Source organism: Ptychodera flava, chromosome 2 (assembly GCF_041260155.1).
Source record: "Ptychodera flava strain L36383 chromosome 2, AS_Pfla_20210202, whole genome shotgun sequence".
Taxonomy (NCBI): domain Eukaryota; kingdom Metazoa; phylum Hemichordata; class Enteropneusta; family Ptychoderidae; genus Ptychodera; species Ptychodera flava.
This window is the reverse complement of record NC_091929.1, coordinates 45,646,905-45,660,134: the sequence shown is the minus strand read 5'-3', so window position 1 is coordinate 45,660,134 and position 13,230 is coordinate 45,646,905. Positions and strand designations below refer to the sequence as shown.

At 35.9% G+C, this 13,230-nt stretch overlaps 1 protein-coding gene across 1 annotated transcript; it reads right to left on the bottom strand.

Annotated features, from left to right (window-relative positions):
• Positions 1-1,074: 1,074 nt before the first annotated feature.
• Positions 1,075-7,221, bottom strand: LOC139150464 (uncharacterized). The gene is made up of 10 exons (XM_070722853.1): positions 7,139-7,221; positions 5,986-6,132; positions 5,511-5,621; positions 5,036-5,284; positions 4,241-4,373; positions 3,630-3,852; positions 2,602-2,794; positions 2,012-2,187; positions 1,505-1,750; positions 1,075-1,137 (listed from the first exon to the last, which is right to left on the bottom strand). The coding sequence occupies exons 5-10, from the start codon at positions 4,294-4,296 to the stop codon at positions 1,075-1,077; spliced, it is 957 nt and encodes a 318-aa protein (XP_070578954.1). The 5' UTR covers positions 4,297-4,373; positions 5,036-5,284; positions 5,511-5,621; positions 5,986-6,132; positions 7,139-7,221.
• Positions 7,222-13,230: the final 6,009 nt, after the last annotated feature.

Sequence of the window (13,230 nt, the reverse complement as noted above, 5' to 3'; positions counted from 1 at the left end):
AGTAACGTCTTCATACATATTGTCACTGTGAAGAAAGTGTGTTCGAAAGTACCTTTTGATACGTCTTTGTTATCTCGCCTTCCCTATACACCTCTGTATGGTCATGCGCATCTAACAACTTCCATCGTATTACACTGATACCACTTTCTTCATCATGTGTATCTAAGTTAATCCTAAAGAAAAAAGATAAAGATTACTGCTAGAAGTAAACGACAATCATCATATCGAGTAATTCAGCTACGCTTAAAGTTTTTCATTCTCTGTTGTCACACCATGCCCCACTGAACTTGATATGATCTGAAAAGGTAGTAATTTAAGGGATCAGCCAAAGCTCATATTAAATTTTCAGTAATTTATATTTTCATGAAATCCCCAGAATTAACTGTTTGTCTTTGCTTTCTGTTGTTACGGAACACTAGAGAATTTGATATTTCACCTTTGCGAACGACAACGCTAATTTACAGTCTGAAAGGTAAGTCAGCATTATGTAAATAATTGGCAATACAAATACAAATGGGACAAAACATGTAAACATTGTATAGCAAAAGAAATATGACAAACATCCATGCAAAATCCCTGTCAACATTAAAAGTTGTCTGCCATTGCATGACTAACATTCATCTTTATTTTATTGAGAAAGCGATAGCTACAAATATGGCAAAGAAGAACTGTCAAGGCTTAAGCAAAGGGAGAATTAATTACTGTTCTATGTTCTTTTCTTCTTCACTCGACGCACTTTTCTGACGATGTATCAAGTGAACAATCGCTGGCGGAGATGAATCTACGTAGATTCTTATCATGTCCTCTTTGTAGTTATTCATGACGTCAAAGGCCTTCAACCACACCGTGATGTAGTCACCGTTCGCTGCAGAAACTGTTATATTTTCTTCGATCTTCAGTAATTCCATTTGTAGTTCGATGTGTAAACACGAGAATAGTATAACACGATTAATCAACACGTCAATAATTTTGTGTCACTGTTGGTACCCGAGGTCGATGGGAAATTAAAGCACATATTTGTTGATGGAATTCGAAGATTGACAATCTAGAAAGGAGTATGTTTTCAGTCAGCCTTTAGCTTTCAGTTGATGATGCTTTTGACGTATCAAGACGCTGACAAGATTCTAAGTCATAAATCTTGAAGTTTTTGCAAGACACATTTCAATGCTGTGTTTAGAATGATGTTTTCATCAGGAATGAGAATATGAATTTGTAAACAACAATGTTATTCTTTATGTATTTTAAGTTTGGATACTTTTGAATGCATGCACTTGTTAAGACTTCAAAATTGTTCTAAAATTATGCAAAGGACATAAATTCGTTTGTAAGAGATATCCATAATAAAAAATTGTAAATTCGCATGATTATCGACATTGATATGTCATCACTAAAGAAAGTTTACAACTTGTATATTTATGCATACTTCAACAAATTACATGCCCTCATTCTGACAATCATTCCAAAGCTCTTATTATTTTAATAAGCTATAAATAATCACTGATACCTCATGTCCTGTGATATTCCTCCATTCCGGCCAAGTCTTTCCTGAACGTGAAGTGGTGTAGTCAAATTGAAAGCGGGTTATCCCTTCTACATTTGGTATAGCTTCTCTTGATCTAGTCAGAGGAGGTTGACCGAAGGTTTCGTCGTATTCAGCAGGCAATGGTGGATCCATTTCTTCTATAGCAGCTAGAAGGTTGCTGTCCCGGTGAAACGAGTTGTAGAAGTGACCTGCCCAAGATACTGTCACCTTCAAAGCAACGTAGTATCAAAAATGAACAGGAAGAATTATCAACATAACTCATCATACTTTATTGGCAAAAAACTTAGATGGGTGTTTCATTACTCTGGCACTTGGGTATTTCATTACTCTGGCATTTCAGAAGAGAAGTGATAGACGACTTGGTCATCATAAATCATCATCATCATCATCAAGAGTGATATGGATAAAGACATCAATCGTAAATAGCATTAGCATTGCAAGCATCCTACTTCTAACACCTTCACCTACCTGGCCAGAAGTTATCCCTAGCCACAAAATACCACTATTGTTAACCGTACTTGACACCGTTATAGGGTTGGTTGTGTTGATGGCGATAGAGCTGATATCGTCATAGAAAACAAATCTCCTTGCCCTTGCAAAGTTTGCTACATTGTCGTCCACAGTCAAGACAATAGCATAAAGTCCTTAGAGAATAAGTGGAAATTACGTGAAAAATAATCTCTGTTAATGAATTAAATTTGCTATAACATTTAACTTTGTCACTTTTTGTCATGTCTTACTACGTACATGTGGAAAAATACAACCCGAGGTTGTTTAGTCCCCTAATCAGTGTTTTGAAAACTTAAACATATGCTGCTGTCTATGCAGGTTGGAAATTTATGAACATTCAATAATGAGTGTCTGTGTGTGAAAAAATATTTCATCGAAGTTCAGAGGAATAAGAACGTAAAAAGCTTAGAACGGTGCACAACAATTCGCAAGCTAAATTTTGAATCAATGAAATAAACGCTCTTTGTTTGAGCGGAGTAATCAGCGTCTGAATATTATGATTTGTCAATCGAATATCTCATTGTTTTGTAGATGAATTGCACACAAACCTGCTTCTGGAAACTCGAAAATCATTTCCGATTTGTTTTTGTTGAGACTGTGTACTTCTTGAATCCCCATGATGAGACCCTCCCGACTGATGTTAGGATCAAAAGTCACTTTATGAACCTCGACGTTGAAATCACGAACGCCCGATGAATCGTCCTGCCAATCTGTTTTTTTCCAAGCAATAGCGATGGAGCTCTGGAAAAACATCATATTCGTGGCTAAAATATCAGACCGGACATTTTCAAAATAATATTTCATATATATATATATATATATATATATATATATATATATATATATATATATATTATATATATATATATATATATATATATATATATATTATATATACCGTACTCTCTGTGCCCAAGTTCAGAGGTTGCCATAAAGCCATTATGGTGATAAACGGGAGGGCACATTGTCTACATTTTGTATATATATATATATATATATATATATATATATATATATATATATATATATATATATATATATATATATATATATATATATATATATATATATATATAATCCAATGGTATTTTTTTCTTTTTGACGTCATCGTATACGAGTGTTTTTCGCGGCTCCGCGAAAAACACTCGAATAAGATGACGTCAAACAGAGAATAATACAATTGGATTATATATTCATCACATGAACAGATATGGAAACATAGAACATACACACACACACACACACACACACACACACACACACACACATATATATATATATATATATATATATATATATATATATATATATATATATATATATATATATGGGAGGAATTATCAAAATTACAGCCTTAGCCTTCGAATGTATGGTTTAATATATTTAGTGGGAATTGAAGAAACAAGCGAATATTCGTATTTCACAATGATTCCTTAACCCGTTATCAGTTTGACTCTATATCACGTATAGCATACAAATCAGTCATCCTGAAATATGAAATTAGAAGTACGTCTGACTTTTTCACGAATTGTCGAGAGGTATATTCGTTAGTTAAAGTGACTATGATTGTTATTACATTTTTTGAGTATATTTGGTCAACAAGGATAATATCTTCTGCACATGGAGGAGACAGGTCAAGGCAGTGTTGTGGAGGGTAGAAATCAAATATTATCGTGTTAGAGAAAACAGCCGATGTCGTGGAATAATGTTCTGCATTGTTGATGGTGACCACGCCAGGAACGTCGTAATTATTGATCTTGATGAAACCGCCGGTACTTGAAATAGCGTGGAAATGCAGCCTGTAAAGTATACAAACGTAAAGAGGGATACCAGTAGGTAAGGATATGTCATTACGTGCCTTTTACGATTTATGTATTTTGTATTGAATCCTTCATTTAATTACAGGATGGGATATCCACTTCGCATTACCAAATGATGCAATGGGGAGTGAAGTGCCTTGCTAAAGGGTACAACACCGTGCAAGAGTCTCCAACATAACATCTTCCAACAGTGAGTGCGTTACTCTGGACGTACCGGATCTCGAACTCCTTAGCTAGTTAGTCTGATAATGAGTCCTTAACAACTGCCCTACATTGGTGAGGTATACATCGAGTTTGCTACAATTACAACGAAGCTAGGTAGACTTTTACGCTGTGTACATACTACATGTTGGAAAACGTTACTCACTTGTCATTGTGTCGTAATGCATTGTCAAGTGTGATGGATTGATTACATTCTATCATTGTCTTCTGGGTGATCAATATATCTGCCGCAAAACAACTTTGATTTCCATTATTCAATGTAACGTCACTGGAATTAGCTGAAGAAAAGTTTTAAAAGAAGAAAAAATCCGTATTATTATATTGTGAGAGAGACATCACCGGAATACTTGTCGGATTGTCATGTTACCAATGGTCAAAATTTCAAAAGATCGCGTATTTAGGCAATATATACTGTGACATTAATTGGTCGGTATGAATTGGAGCAAAGGAACAAGCCGGCACATTTTGACGAATAATACACAGATAAGACGAAAAGTCCGTATAAGTTTGAGATCAACAAAGAAGTACAAGGTTTACAGTCGTACAGTATTTTACTTTACTTTGATATCAAACACCAATGGAACTAATTTGGGATAATTGGATGATGAAGTAATGTCGATTTAATCTACAAATGTAATCTCATCTGCTTTTCTTTTCACGTTACACGCTTGTTTTTATGAGTAATTGCAATATTGCAACATTCAGCTATAAAGCACCTACCACTTTTGAGAAATATGAAAAAATATGAAAATCCAATTATCCCAAAATAATTCCAATCGCGTTAATATCAAACCCCGCAGTTGAGCTCAAATTTTAAACTAAAATTGTTTTTCAGTAAGGAACCATTGTTTGCACTGTTATTTTACAAACTTATTTTTAAATATTCAGTCTTCATACAAATGATTCATTCGCACTTCTAAATATAATTACAGTGTTTTACCACTTTGTAGCCTTAAGTACAAATTTGCTTCAGTAATACCGAAACCCACACTGTGTACGTAGTACGGGGCAGAAGAGTGATTCAGCGATGTCAGATTGTACGTCGTAGTCCAGGTGACATCTAAAGCCGTGGCTTTCGTCGACGAAAAACGAGTTGTGTTGTTTGTTGAATCATTCACATACTCGTAGACTGTATCATTGCCGGATTTCAGTTTGACGATGAAGGGAGATATGGCTGGCGTTTTGGTCACTTTGTAAAAATAACGAATAGGTAAAAGATGATACGTTCATTATGGAATGGTCATTTGATAATTAAACATTGGAAGTTTGAAGTCGACGATCAAATAAAGACATAATGGAATCTTATCCATATTATGTAATAATTCGGTAAGCTGTGTACCCTTTAAATGATCCCATAATTGACATAACTAACTTGCTATCGAATTCGAGTTATAAAGTGACATTACAAAATTTACCAGTGAGACAATTTGGTCCTGAAAACCCAGGTGCACATATACATGAAGAAGGTGTGCTTGGACACTCGCCTGGATAACAAAACTTGCTATCCACTCGCCATGAGCACCGTTCTGAAATGATATACATGATATTGTTATTGATAGCTTACTTAAAGTGTCGAAAAGTGTAGTTCACATCAGAAGTGAGTTGTAATTAAGACGGGTAATTTGATTTCGGATATCTAATATCAACATGCAAATGCGCATCATATTCCCCAGAAAACAACTAATGCCAAGGCAGAATGATTATCTTCCAGAGTTACATCATTTATCCACATTGTCCCACGATGGAACGTGAGGTGTGGATAAACAGGCCACGGGTCTGGAAACATCAAACATAGTTTCCAAAGGGTTTTCTCCGCGACGACAATTCTTTTGGAGTAAGTTGGAGTAAGATAGTACTTAAAATGTATTATCAAAGGAAATATAAACTCACGTTCACATGTTCCATTTGGTACGCCGTTTCTACTGACTAATGCGTATGCCTTTTGATCGTCCCCTCGATCATACTCGCACTTCGAGCAATAGTGATCATTCGAGGATGCACAACGAGTGTCCTCACAGTTTGATATTGAAGTACATGCTGTGTATGTTAGAAAATCGTTGGTCATTAATCGAATCAACTTGTTTAGTGAAAATATAAGAATACAGACCATGTCACAACGTTTGGCTCATCATACTTGTAGTTTATGTTTGACTAGGTGAGGCTTGTTCAAAATGCGTACCAGGTCGGAATGAAGAAAAGAAAAGGTTCAATGTCTAAAAATTACTGCAATTAATTAGTGGCGTGACAAAATGATTATGACGATAATGGAAACAGGAGAACGATTATGAATTAATGAGATTATGGAGGAAGGAAAGCTGTGCATAGAAATTCATTTGAATAAATGGCCGCTTCTGTTCTGTTTTAGGATCATCTGGAAATGACTTTTGTATTCTTCTAATCATTTTCTTCCTTTTTGTTGAGCTTGACTACACTTGTGTCACTTACAGACTGAAGATTTTAATTATATGTTTCTCAAGCACACTTTCAACCATTCTCCTTCAAAATCAAGAATAGAAGTTAGGGGTCATCGTGCAAATTTTGGTACTGGAGACACAAATTACCCAATATTTACCGATATTTGAAATTCAAAATGGCCGCCATTTCTGTGTTATCGGGAAAGTTGAAATAAAATTCTCGATTCTCATAAAACTCAGCCGGTAAGACATTTATTTACTCCATAACTTTCAAAATCAACTCCAACAAGAGACATAGGTCAAAAGAATATTATTAAGTTAAGGAGTTCGAATTTCTCTACCTTAACCACTTGTTATGGTCTGTCGAAACACAGGAGATTACAAACATTTATTTTACAAACTATGCTTCTTATTTTAAATGTTCTTCTCTTTACTTTCTGATCTATCGCTTTTAGAAAAGCATTTCAAATCGATGATCAACTCACATATAAAATCTTCATAAACTTATACAACAAATAAGCATAGCTCCAGCACCGAGCAGATATAGGTTGAGGGCGGCAAGAACCGCCTGTAATGTAAGACTAGAATGAATACACAATCTAAATTCAAGTTGGCTGAATAAACCATACCTGTGCATTGGTTGTCGAAGCAATATCCATGGCACAAGGTAGTGTAGTTATACTGTACTGTACGAGTTGTATTGTATTTTTCAATCTTGTATCGTTGACTATAAAAATAATTATGAGCCAATGGTAATGATAATAGCATGTTACAGAGCCTATTCCTGCACTATACACTCAATTTAGAAAGTAGGCATTTCACAATATATAAGCAAACTTCCAAACAAATGAAGTAATATACTTTTATGTACAAAAATATACTTTTAATGTACAAAATATCTAACACTAAATGCCTATGATAATTAATAACAAATTAGCGCCCCAAAGCTTTCCGTAACAATGTGTAAATCCCCTGGTCATGCAGATATTAATGTAACATAAGGGATTTTGTTCCCTTTACTTCTGATATTTGGAACAGAGGGAAGATGAACACGAAGTAGTAGTGCGGTGAATGTATGGTATATACCGGTTATACGTCACAATTGGGTTTGATTCGCAAAAAATTACACTCATTTGGCCTGAGAAAAAGAGAACACATGTCAAAGTAGTAAACGATAGTAAACGACGGACAACATACAGAACAAATGTGTCATCAATGTGATAATCTTGGACAGTACTTGACCGCAAACCGGATGCAGAACATATGCTTGTGTCCACAAAGTTTGTACTTTTATTATCATTCACAAAAGTATGTCGCTTCTACTCACCAGTTACAAGTGCCAACTCTTATAAAACATAGTAACGAAAGGAGACTGTTGCCCAAGAACGGACCCATTTCTAGGAAAACTTCTTCTGAAATTGAAAACAAACGGCAATTGCTGAGGTTTTCGAAGTAGACCTGTTGCTTCTAAAATTGTAAGGCACTGCAAATGAATGTGAACAGTGTTAGAAAGACATTACCTTTTTTGTTCCAACATGAAGTATATGAAAAGTGCACTTGATTGGGGTAGCCACTTACCTTTGGTAGCGTTTATAATCGGACGGAAAAGTAGTTCAAATATTAAACTAAATAAACTTTTTAATAACTGAAGAAACATTGTGAAAAGCTCAGGAAGCATGGATGGAGAAATTTCACGACGATATTAGTATTTTTAACGTTCAAAAACATTACAAGGCGATTAAACGATTTTTCCAATGACATGTGCCACGTCCATGATGCAAATGGTTGCATGTATCTTTATCTAAGCTGTTGCATTGGTCACGCAAACTATGTATCCGATATTTGTCTGTGGCTCTATATCATTTTCTGTGACGCGAAATTTTTTCCGCCAGGTGTATGTTCCATGATCCAAATCTGGGCTTTCAGAAAATATATACATTAATGGGGCTACAGACTAAGTTGATTGAGGAGATTGCAATTTTTTGAAAAGCCAAATATTTTACCCGGAAACTGAACTAATTGTGTAAGATCTGCCCACTGGATCCCTTCAATCCTGGTAAATGTCGAACACCTTTCTCTTTTCATCGAGAAAATAATGACGTAGGCTGTTTAACAAGTAAGAGTCCGGGAACAAAGTAAACCTTTACGCTTTTGATTTTCCTAATGTCGTTTACTAATGACACTGCACTGAAAAAAATATTTTTCCGTTTTATATGTGTGACAGTAAATCTCATGCGTCGTTCGAATTTGACAAGGACTCACCTTTGACTTGGGAAAGTAACTTACCTAATGGCCTCTGGACTAGCATAGAAGTCCCATATAGAAACACAACTTTTAAATCATAGCAGGAATAATTTGCGTCATAACTTTTTAAATTATGACTTATATCAGCGAGTCATTCACGCCAGTGTATCATTCTGATTGGAAGAGAGCACACATCAACTGTAGTAAAAAGCTGTTTAACCAGTGTTTACGCGGTCCCCGCAACTAGTAAAGAAGCTTAATGAAGTAACATAGACCGTTCTGATAGGAGAAAAAATTGGCGTTAGAACGAAAGAACAATTAAATACCAAGCTACAATACAAGATCAATTAAACGTTTAGAATGTTGCTTTTAGAACTACCGAATTAATAGATTGCTTTCCCTTCACAAAAGCAGCCAAGAATATGTAATTTTGTATCCTTCCTGTCAATAATGCTCGATCCCTGGCGCTTGATTTCCATTCGACGCCTATGTCTCAATACTTAAATCTGTTTCCTTTTTCCGTTCGACGTTTAACGCCATAAAAACAAATTAGTATGCGGCCAGTGATATATGTCGAGCATTGTACCCAAATGTAAAAGTTTATATATCTCATTTTTAGAGCTGACGATAGAACATGTGGCGTGTGCCAAAAACAATGGCATTATCACTTTTTGTCGTCTGCACGTCGCTTCAATGTAATGGCTGCTCGCCTAGTACGGGCACTACATGTAATAATCCCTTGAACAATGCATGCTCTATCCCGAGCGCAGAATTGTTGTCCGACAACGATTGCTCCTTTTTTATTCTTCCTTTTCTTTTTAGGATGCTAAAAATCATTTACACTCTAGAAACACACGTGTCGGTACTAATAACCCTTTATGCAGGCGGGTATCTATCAATTTTGGCTAATGTGCTCCATACAACACTCACCTCACAGATCATGCTACATTTTCCGCAATGTAACTATATATCTTGTGAAACCAGCTGTGTCAGGGGATGCCTAGTGTGAAAATAGCCCACATTGGATTTTGTGACTTCTACTCTCGTGTTTGTGTTTTTCTGCATGATAATTACGTTCAACTAGCAATACTAAAAATAGTACATTAAACATAGTTGATCTTGTTACTTTCAGATGTTTATTGTTCAAAGCCAGGGTAAACAAGAGACGTTTGCCAAAATTTTGACGAATACATTGTTTTGGATTTTGAAAGTAATGTCAACCCATTTTCTCTAAATTACTTCTAAAATGCTAACAACCTTTCGACATATTTGCAGTCATCCCTTGGCCAAATATTTCCTCCTTTCATTATAGTCTGTCGGAATAGCTTTGGACGTATAAAATCAACTTACCTTATAATTAGCATGCAGTATGTTATTTACAAAGTATGTCCAAGTCAGTCTCCCAGTTTGTTTTTGAACTCTCCGTTCCATATTTATAATTTAGAACCGAAGTCGGCGTGATCGTTCAATTTTCAGCTTCAACAGGAGGATATGTTTACAATCCCTTTATATTAAGTGTGTGATATTGAGATATTGTAATGTCGACGTATGTTTGACAGCTGTGTTTGATTTGCTACGGAGTGTACTTAGATCTGCATACTTGTTTGAAGCATGGTCCCTCCACAAAGATATGCCGCTGTCATTTTCTGAGAAAAATTGGTATGTGGATTATGTGACTGACCCTTTAAATGGGCGTTACGGGGATACTTTGATTTATTTGAAAGTGTAACCATATTTTGGAAACCAATGAACACATTTCAATGAAAATTCGTACGGAGATGTATTTCGTAAAAGGTTAACATTGGTCGAAGTTTGAGCCGTCGGTTTTTCATTGCAATAAGAGAGGAAGATTGAGTTATTACATATGATATCATACCAGTATATGGCGCAAATACAGCGATATGTTTCGTCAAGACGCGAAAAGAACCGTATAATATTCACGATATACCACGGCTGATAAACGTACCAGCTCTCGGCAAGAGCAAATATCCTTTTTGACGTTCCATGCCAGAATTTCAATATACTGTTATGATATCTTAGCAATAAATCACACCCAGCGACGGTATACCACTCGATTTTGACCAGTCCACTCTATAAATGAATTCGCTATCGATCGTACATATAAGTCGTGAACGGGTCAAAATCTCGTGGTATACCGTGGCAGGGTGTGATTTATTGCTTAATTCTATACATTTATACATTTTACTCATTTTAAGTGCGTTGAGATCATCTCATACAATAATAGTCCCGCAATTCAAAAAACTGAAGGGAATTGGGATGCTTCGGTATCTTTCTAGTCATGTGCGCAGCATCCTGCGTAAAACTTATAAATTGCGTTTCCAAGACTACTTCGAGGAGACGATGTTAAGCTCTAAAACGCACGAACAGTTTAAAGTAATTTGGAAAGTGGATGAATTGATTCCACAGGATCATTGCAAAATTCGATCGATTCTTATACAACCGTTGTTATTGGATAACAAAATATTCTATATATGAGATTTGTTCAATAAAGCAACCCCTTGAGCGCAGTCATTGTATTTCAATGATTGCTTGATCTATCTATCAGTGGACACTGTAGCTCTGGGTATATTAACTAATATTTCTGCTCATAGAAAAGAAGGCTTGCAGAGCAATCGATCATTCTATATTGTGACATACCCAAATACACTTCAGCATGTCGCAACTCTTTTTTCGTCATGCTTGTATTGAATATCATGACATTCAATTGTATATGCATTTGAAATCACAGACCATTGCGCAGAACTTGCATCAGCGACTAATCTTCAACTTAGCCCCTATAGGTATAACATTCTCACTGAAAACTTAACGCTGTTCCATGTGATCTGAGGCGGCCATAAACACCATGAACGGACAATGTATATTGCTACAAAGAAAATCAACAACAAAGGCGTACATTTAACTAATTAAGCATTTGTAACATAGCTACTGCATATAAAGGATTTTAGCTACTGCATATTAAGGATTATAAGTTAATTTTTATTTGTGAAAGGTTGTGAAGACGAAATGCAGACGAGGTAGTCATCACTATATACTGTAAGTTTGATAGCATGTTATCCATAGGATCTAATAGGCATAATTTATACGCCAGGTAGAGTGTTTACGCACAGAAGAAAATATCTTCCTATCTGATTTGCACTTTGCATATTGTTACTAGTCTAGAGAGGTACACAAAATGCAAATTACGTATTTTGGCTACCTAAAGCCGCAGCACTTAAGGTGTAGAAGGTACTTTCGCAACGGCTTCAATTCAAGTACAATAACTATGGAGCTGTTTGGCGTGCTTGAAAGCGTCGGACTGTATACGATACACATACGATATATATTCAACGTTTTATGACACTATCTTGGAGACCAATGGACGTAAATGCTGCATCTTTAAAATACATATTTTGCTCAGTTGAGTTCATGGGCGCTTGTTTGAAATATTTTTAGCATACTAGGAAGGTGAAGGCACAAATCAAAAAAGGAGTGCACGTCGTCGGACAGAAATTCCGCTCCCGGGATCGAGCATTGTTAATATATAGTACACAAGCTCGGCAATCTGATCTACCCCTTTTGAGGGTTCATATTAGAACTCTTAGAGTAGAACTTTTCACAGTCTCCCAGTCTTTTGAAAATCAAGAACTGTACTTCCCCCATACAGTTAACATAGGGATAGTGGTCATTTTGAATGCCAAATATCGGTGAATGTTGTGTAATTTGTTTCTCTGTAACCAAACTTTGCACAGTTACCAATGATTTTTATTCGTGGCTTCAAATTGGAATGGTTGAAGGTTTGACTGAGAAAAGTTTGAGCAAAAGCCCTGGTATTTCACTGTCGACGCACATACTTCCTTAAGAGGACAAGTGTAATTTGTGTACCTTTGGCTTCAAAATACATTTTCAGGGCGCGATCCGTATACTCTAGTTTTGGTGATTAAATTTTGTTTTCGTGCCAACAAAACTACAACAACAGAATGATGGCAATCTCCCTTCACTTTTAAACTGTCAAAGGTCGATGGACAGAGAATCTTCTAGGGATGTACGAAAATTAAAGCGTCGGGATTTAAACGTGTGATTGTGTTGTTGTTGTTGTTGTTGTTGTTGTTGTTGTTGTTGTTGTTTTGTTTGGATTTTACCGAGTCGACTTGTTTTCAGCAAGACGTAAAATTACTTGGTTCCTGTTAATATCATGGTTTAAAGTCTGAAGAAAATTGTTTTTTATGGGAGTGTTGTTTGTTTGTTTGATATTTTGTTGTTGGTGTTTTTAAGTATTGGTAGCCGTAGTAGCGTCTGCGTCTGCTACGTACACAGAGGTAGACGAGTAGAATGTAGAATTATGTTGCAGAACACAAGCTAGTAAACTGAGGCGGCCGAAGACCGAGTCACTATATAGCCTAGGGTTCATCAACCTTCCGTGTAAACACTCATCTAAAATATGGCGGTATTTCGAAAACATCATGACTACTTACAGTAA

Excerpts from the sequence above, each read along its gene's own strand:
- LOC139150464 (XM_070722853.1), bottom strand. The coding sequence starts at position 4,296 with ATGATAGAATGTAATCAATCCATCACACTTGACAATGCATTACGACAC. Across the intron at positions 3,853-4,240 it reads GCATTACGACACAATGACAA|GCTGCATTTCCACGCTATTT; the intron begins GTGAGTAACGTT and ends TATACTTTACAG. Across the intron at positions 2,188-2,601 it reads TTTCGAGTTTCCAGAAGCAG|GACTTTATGCTATTGTCTTG; the intron begins GTTTGTGTGCAA and ends TTATTCTCTAAG.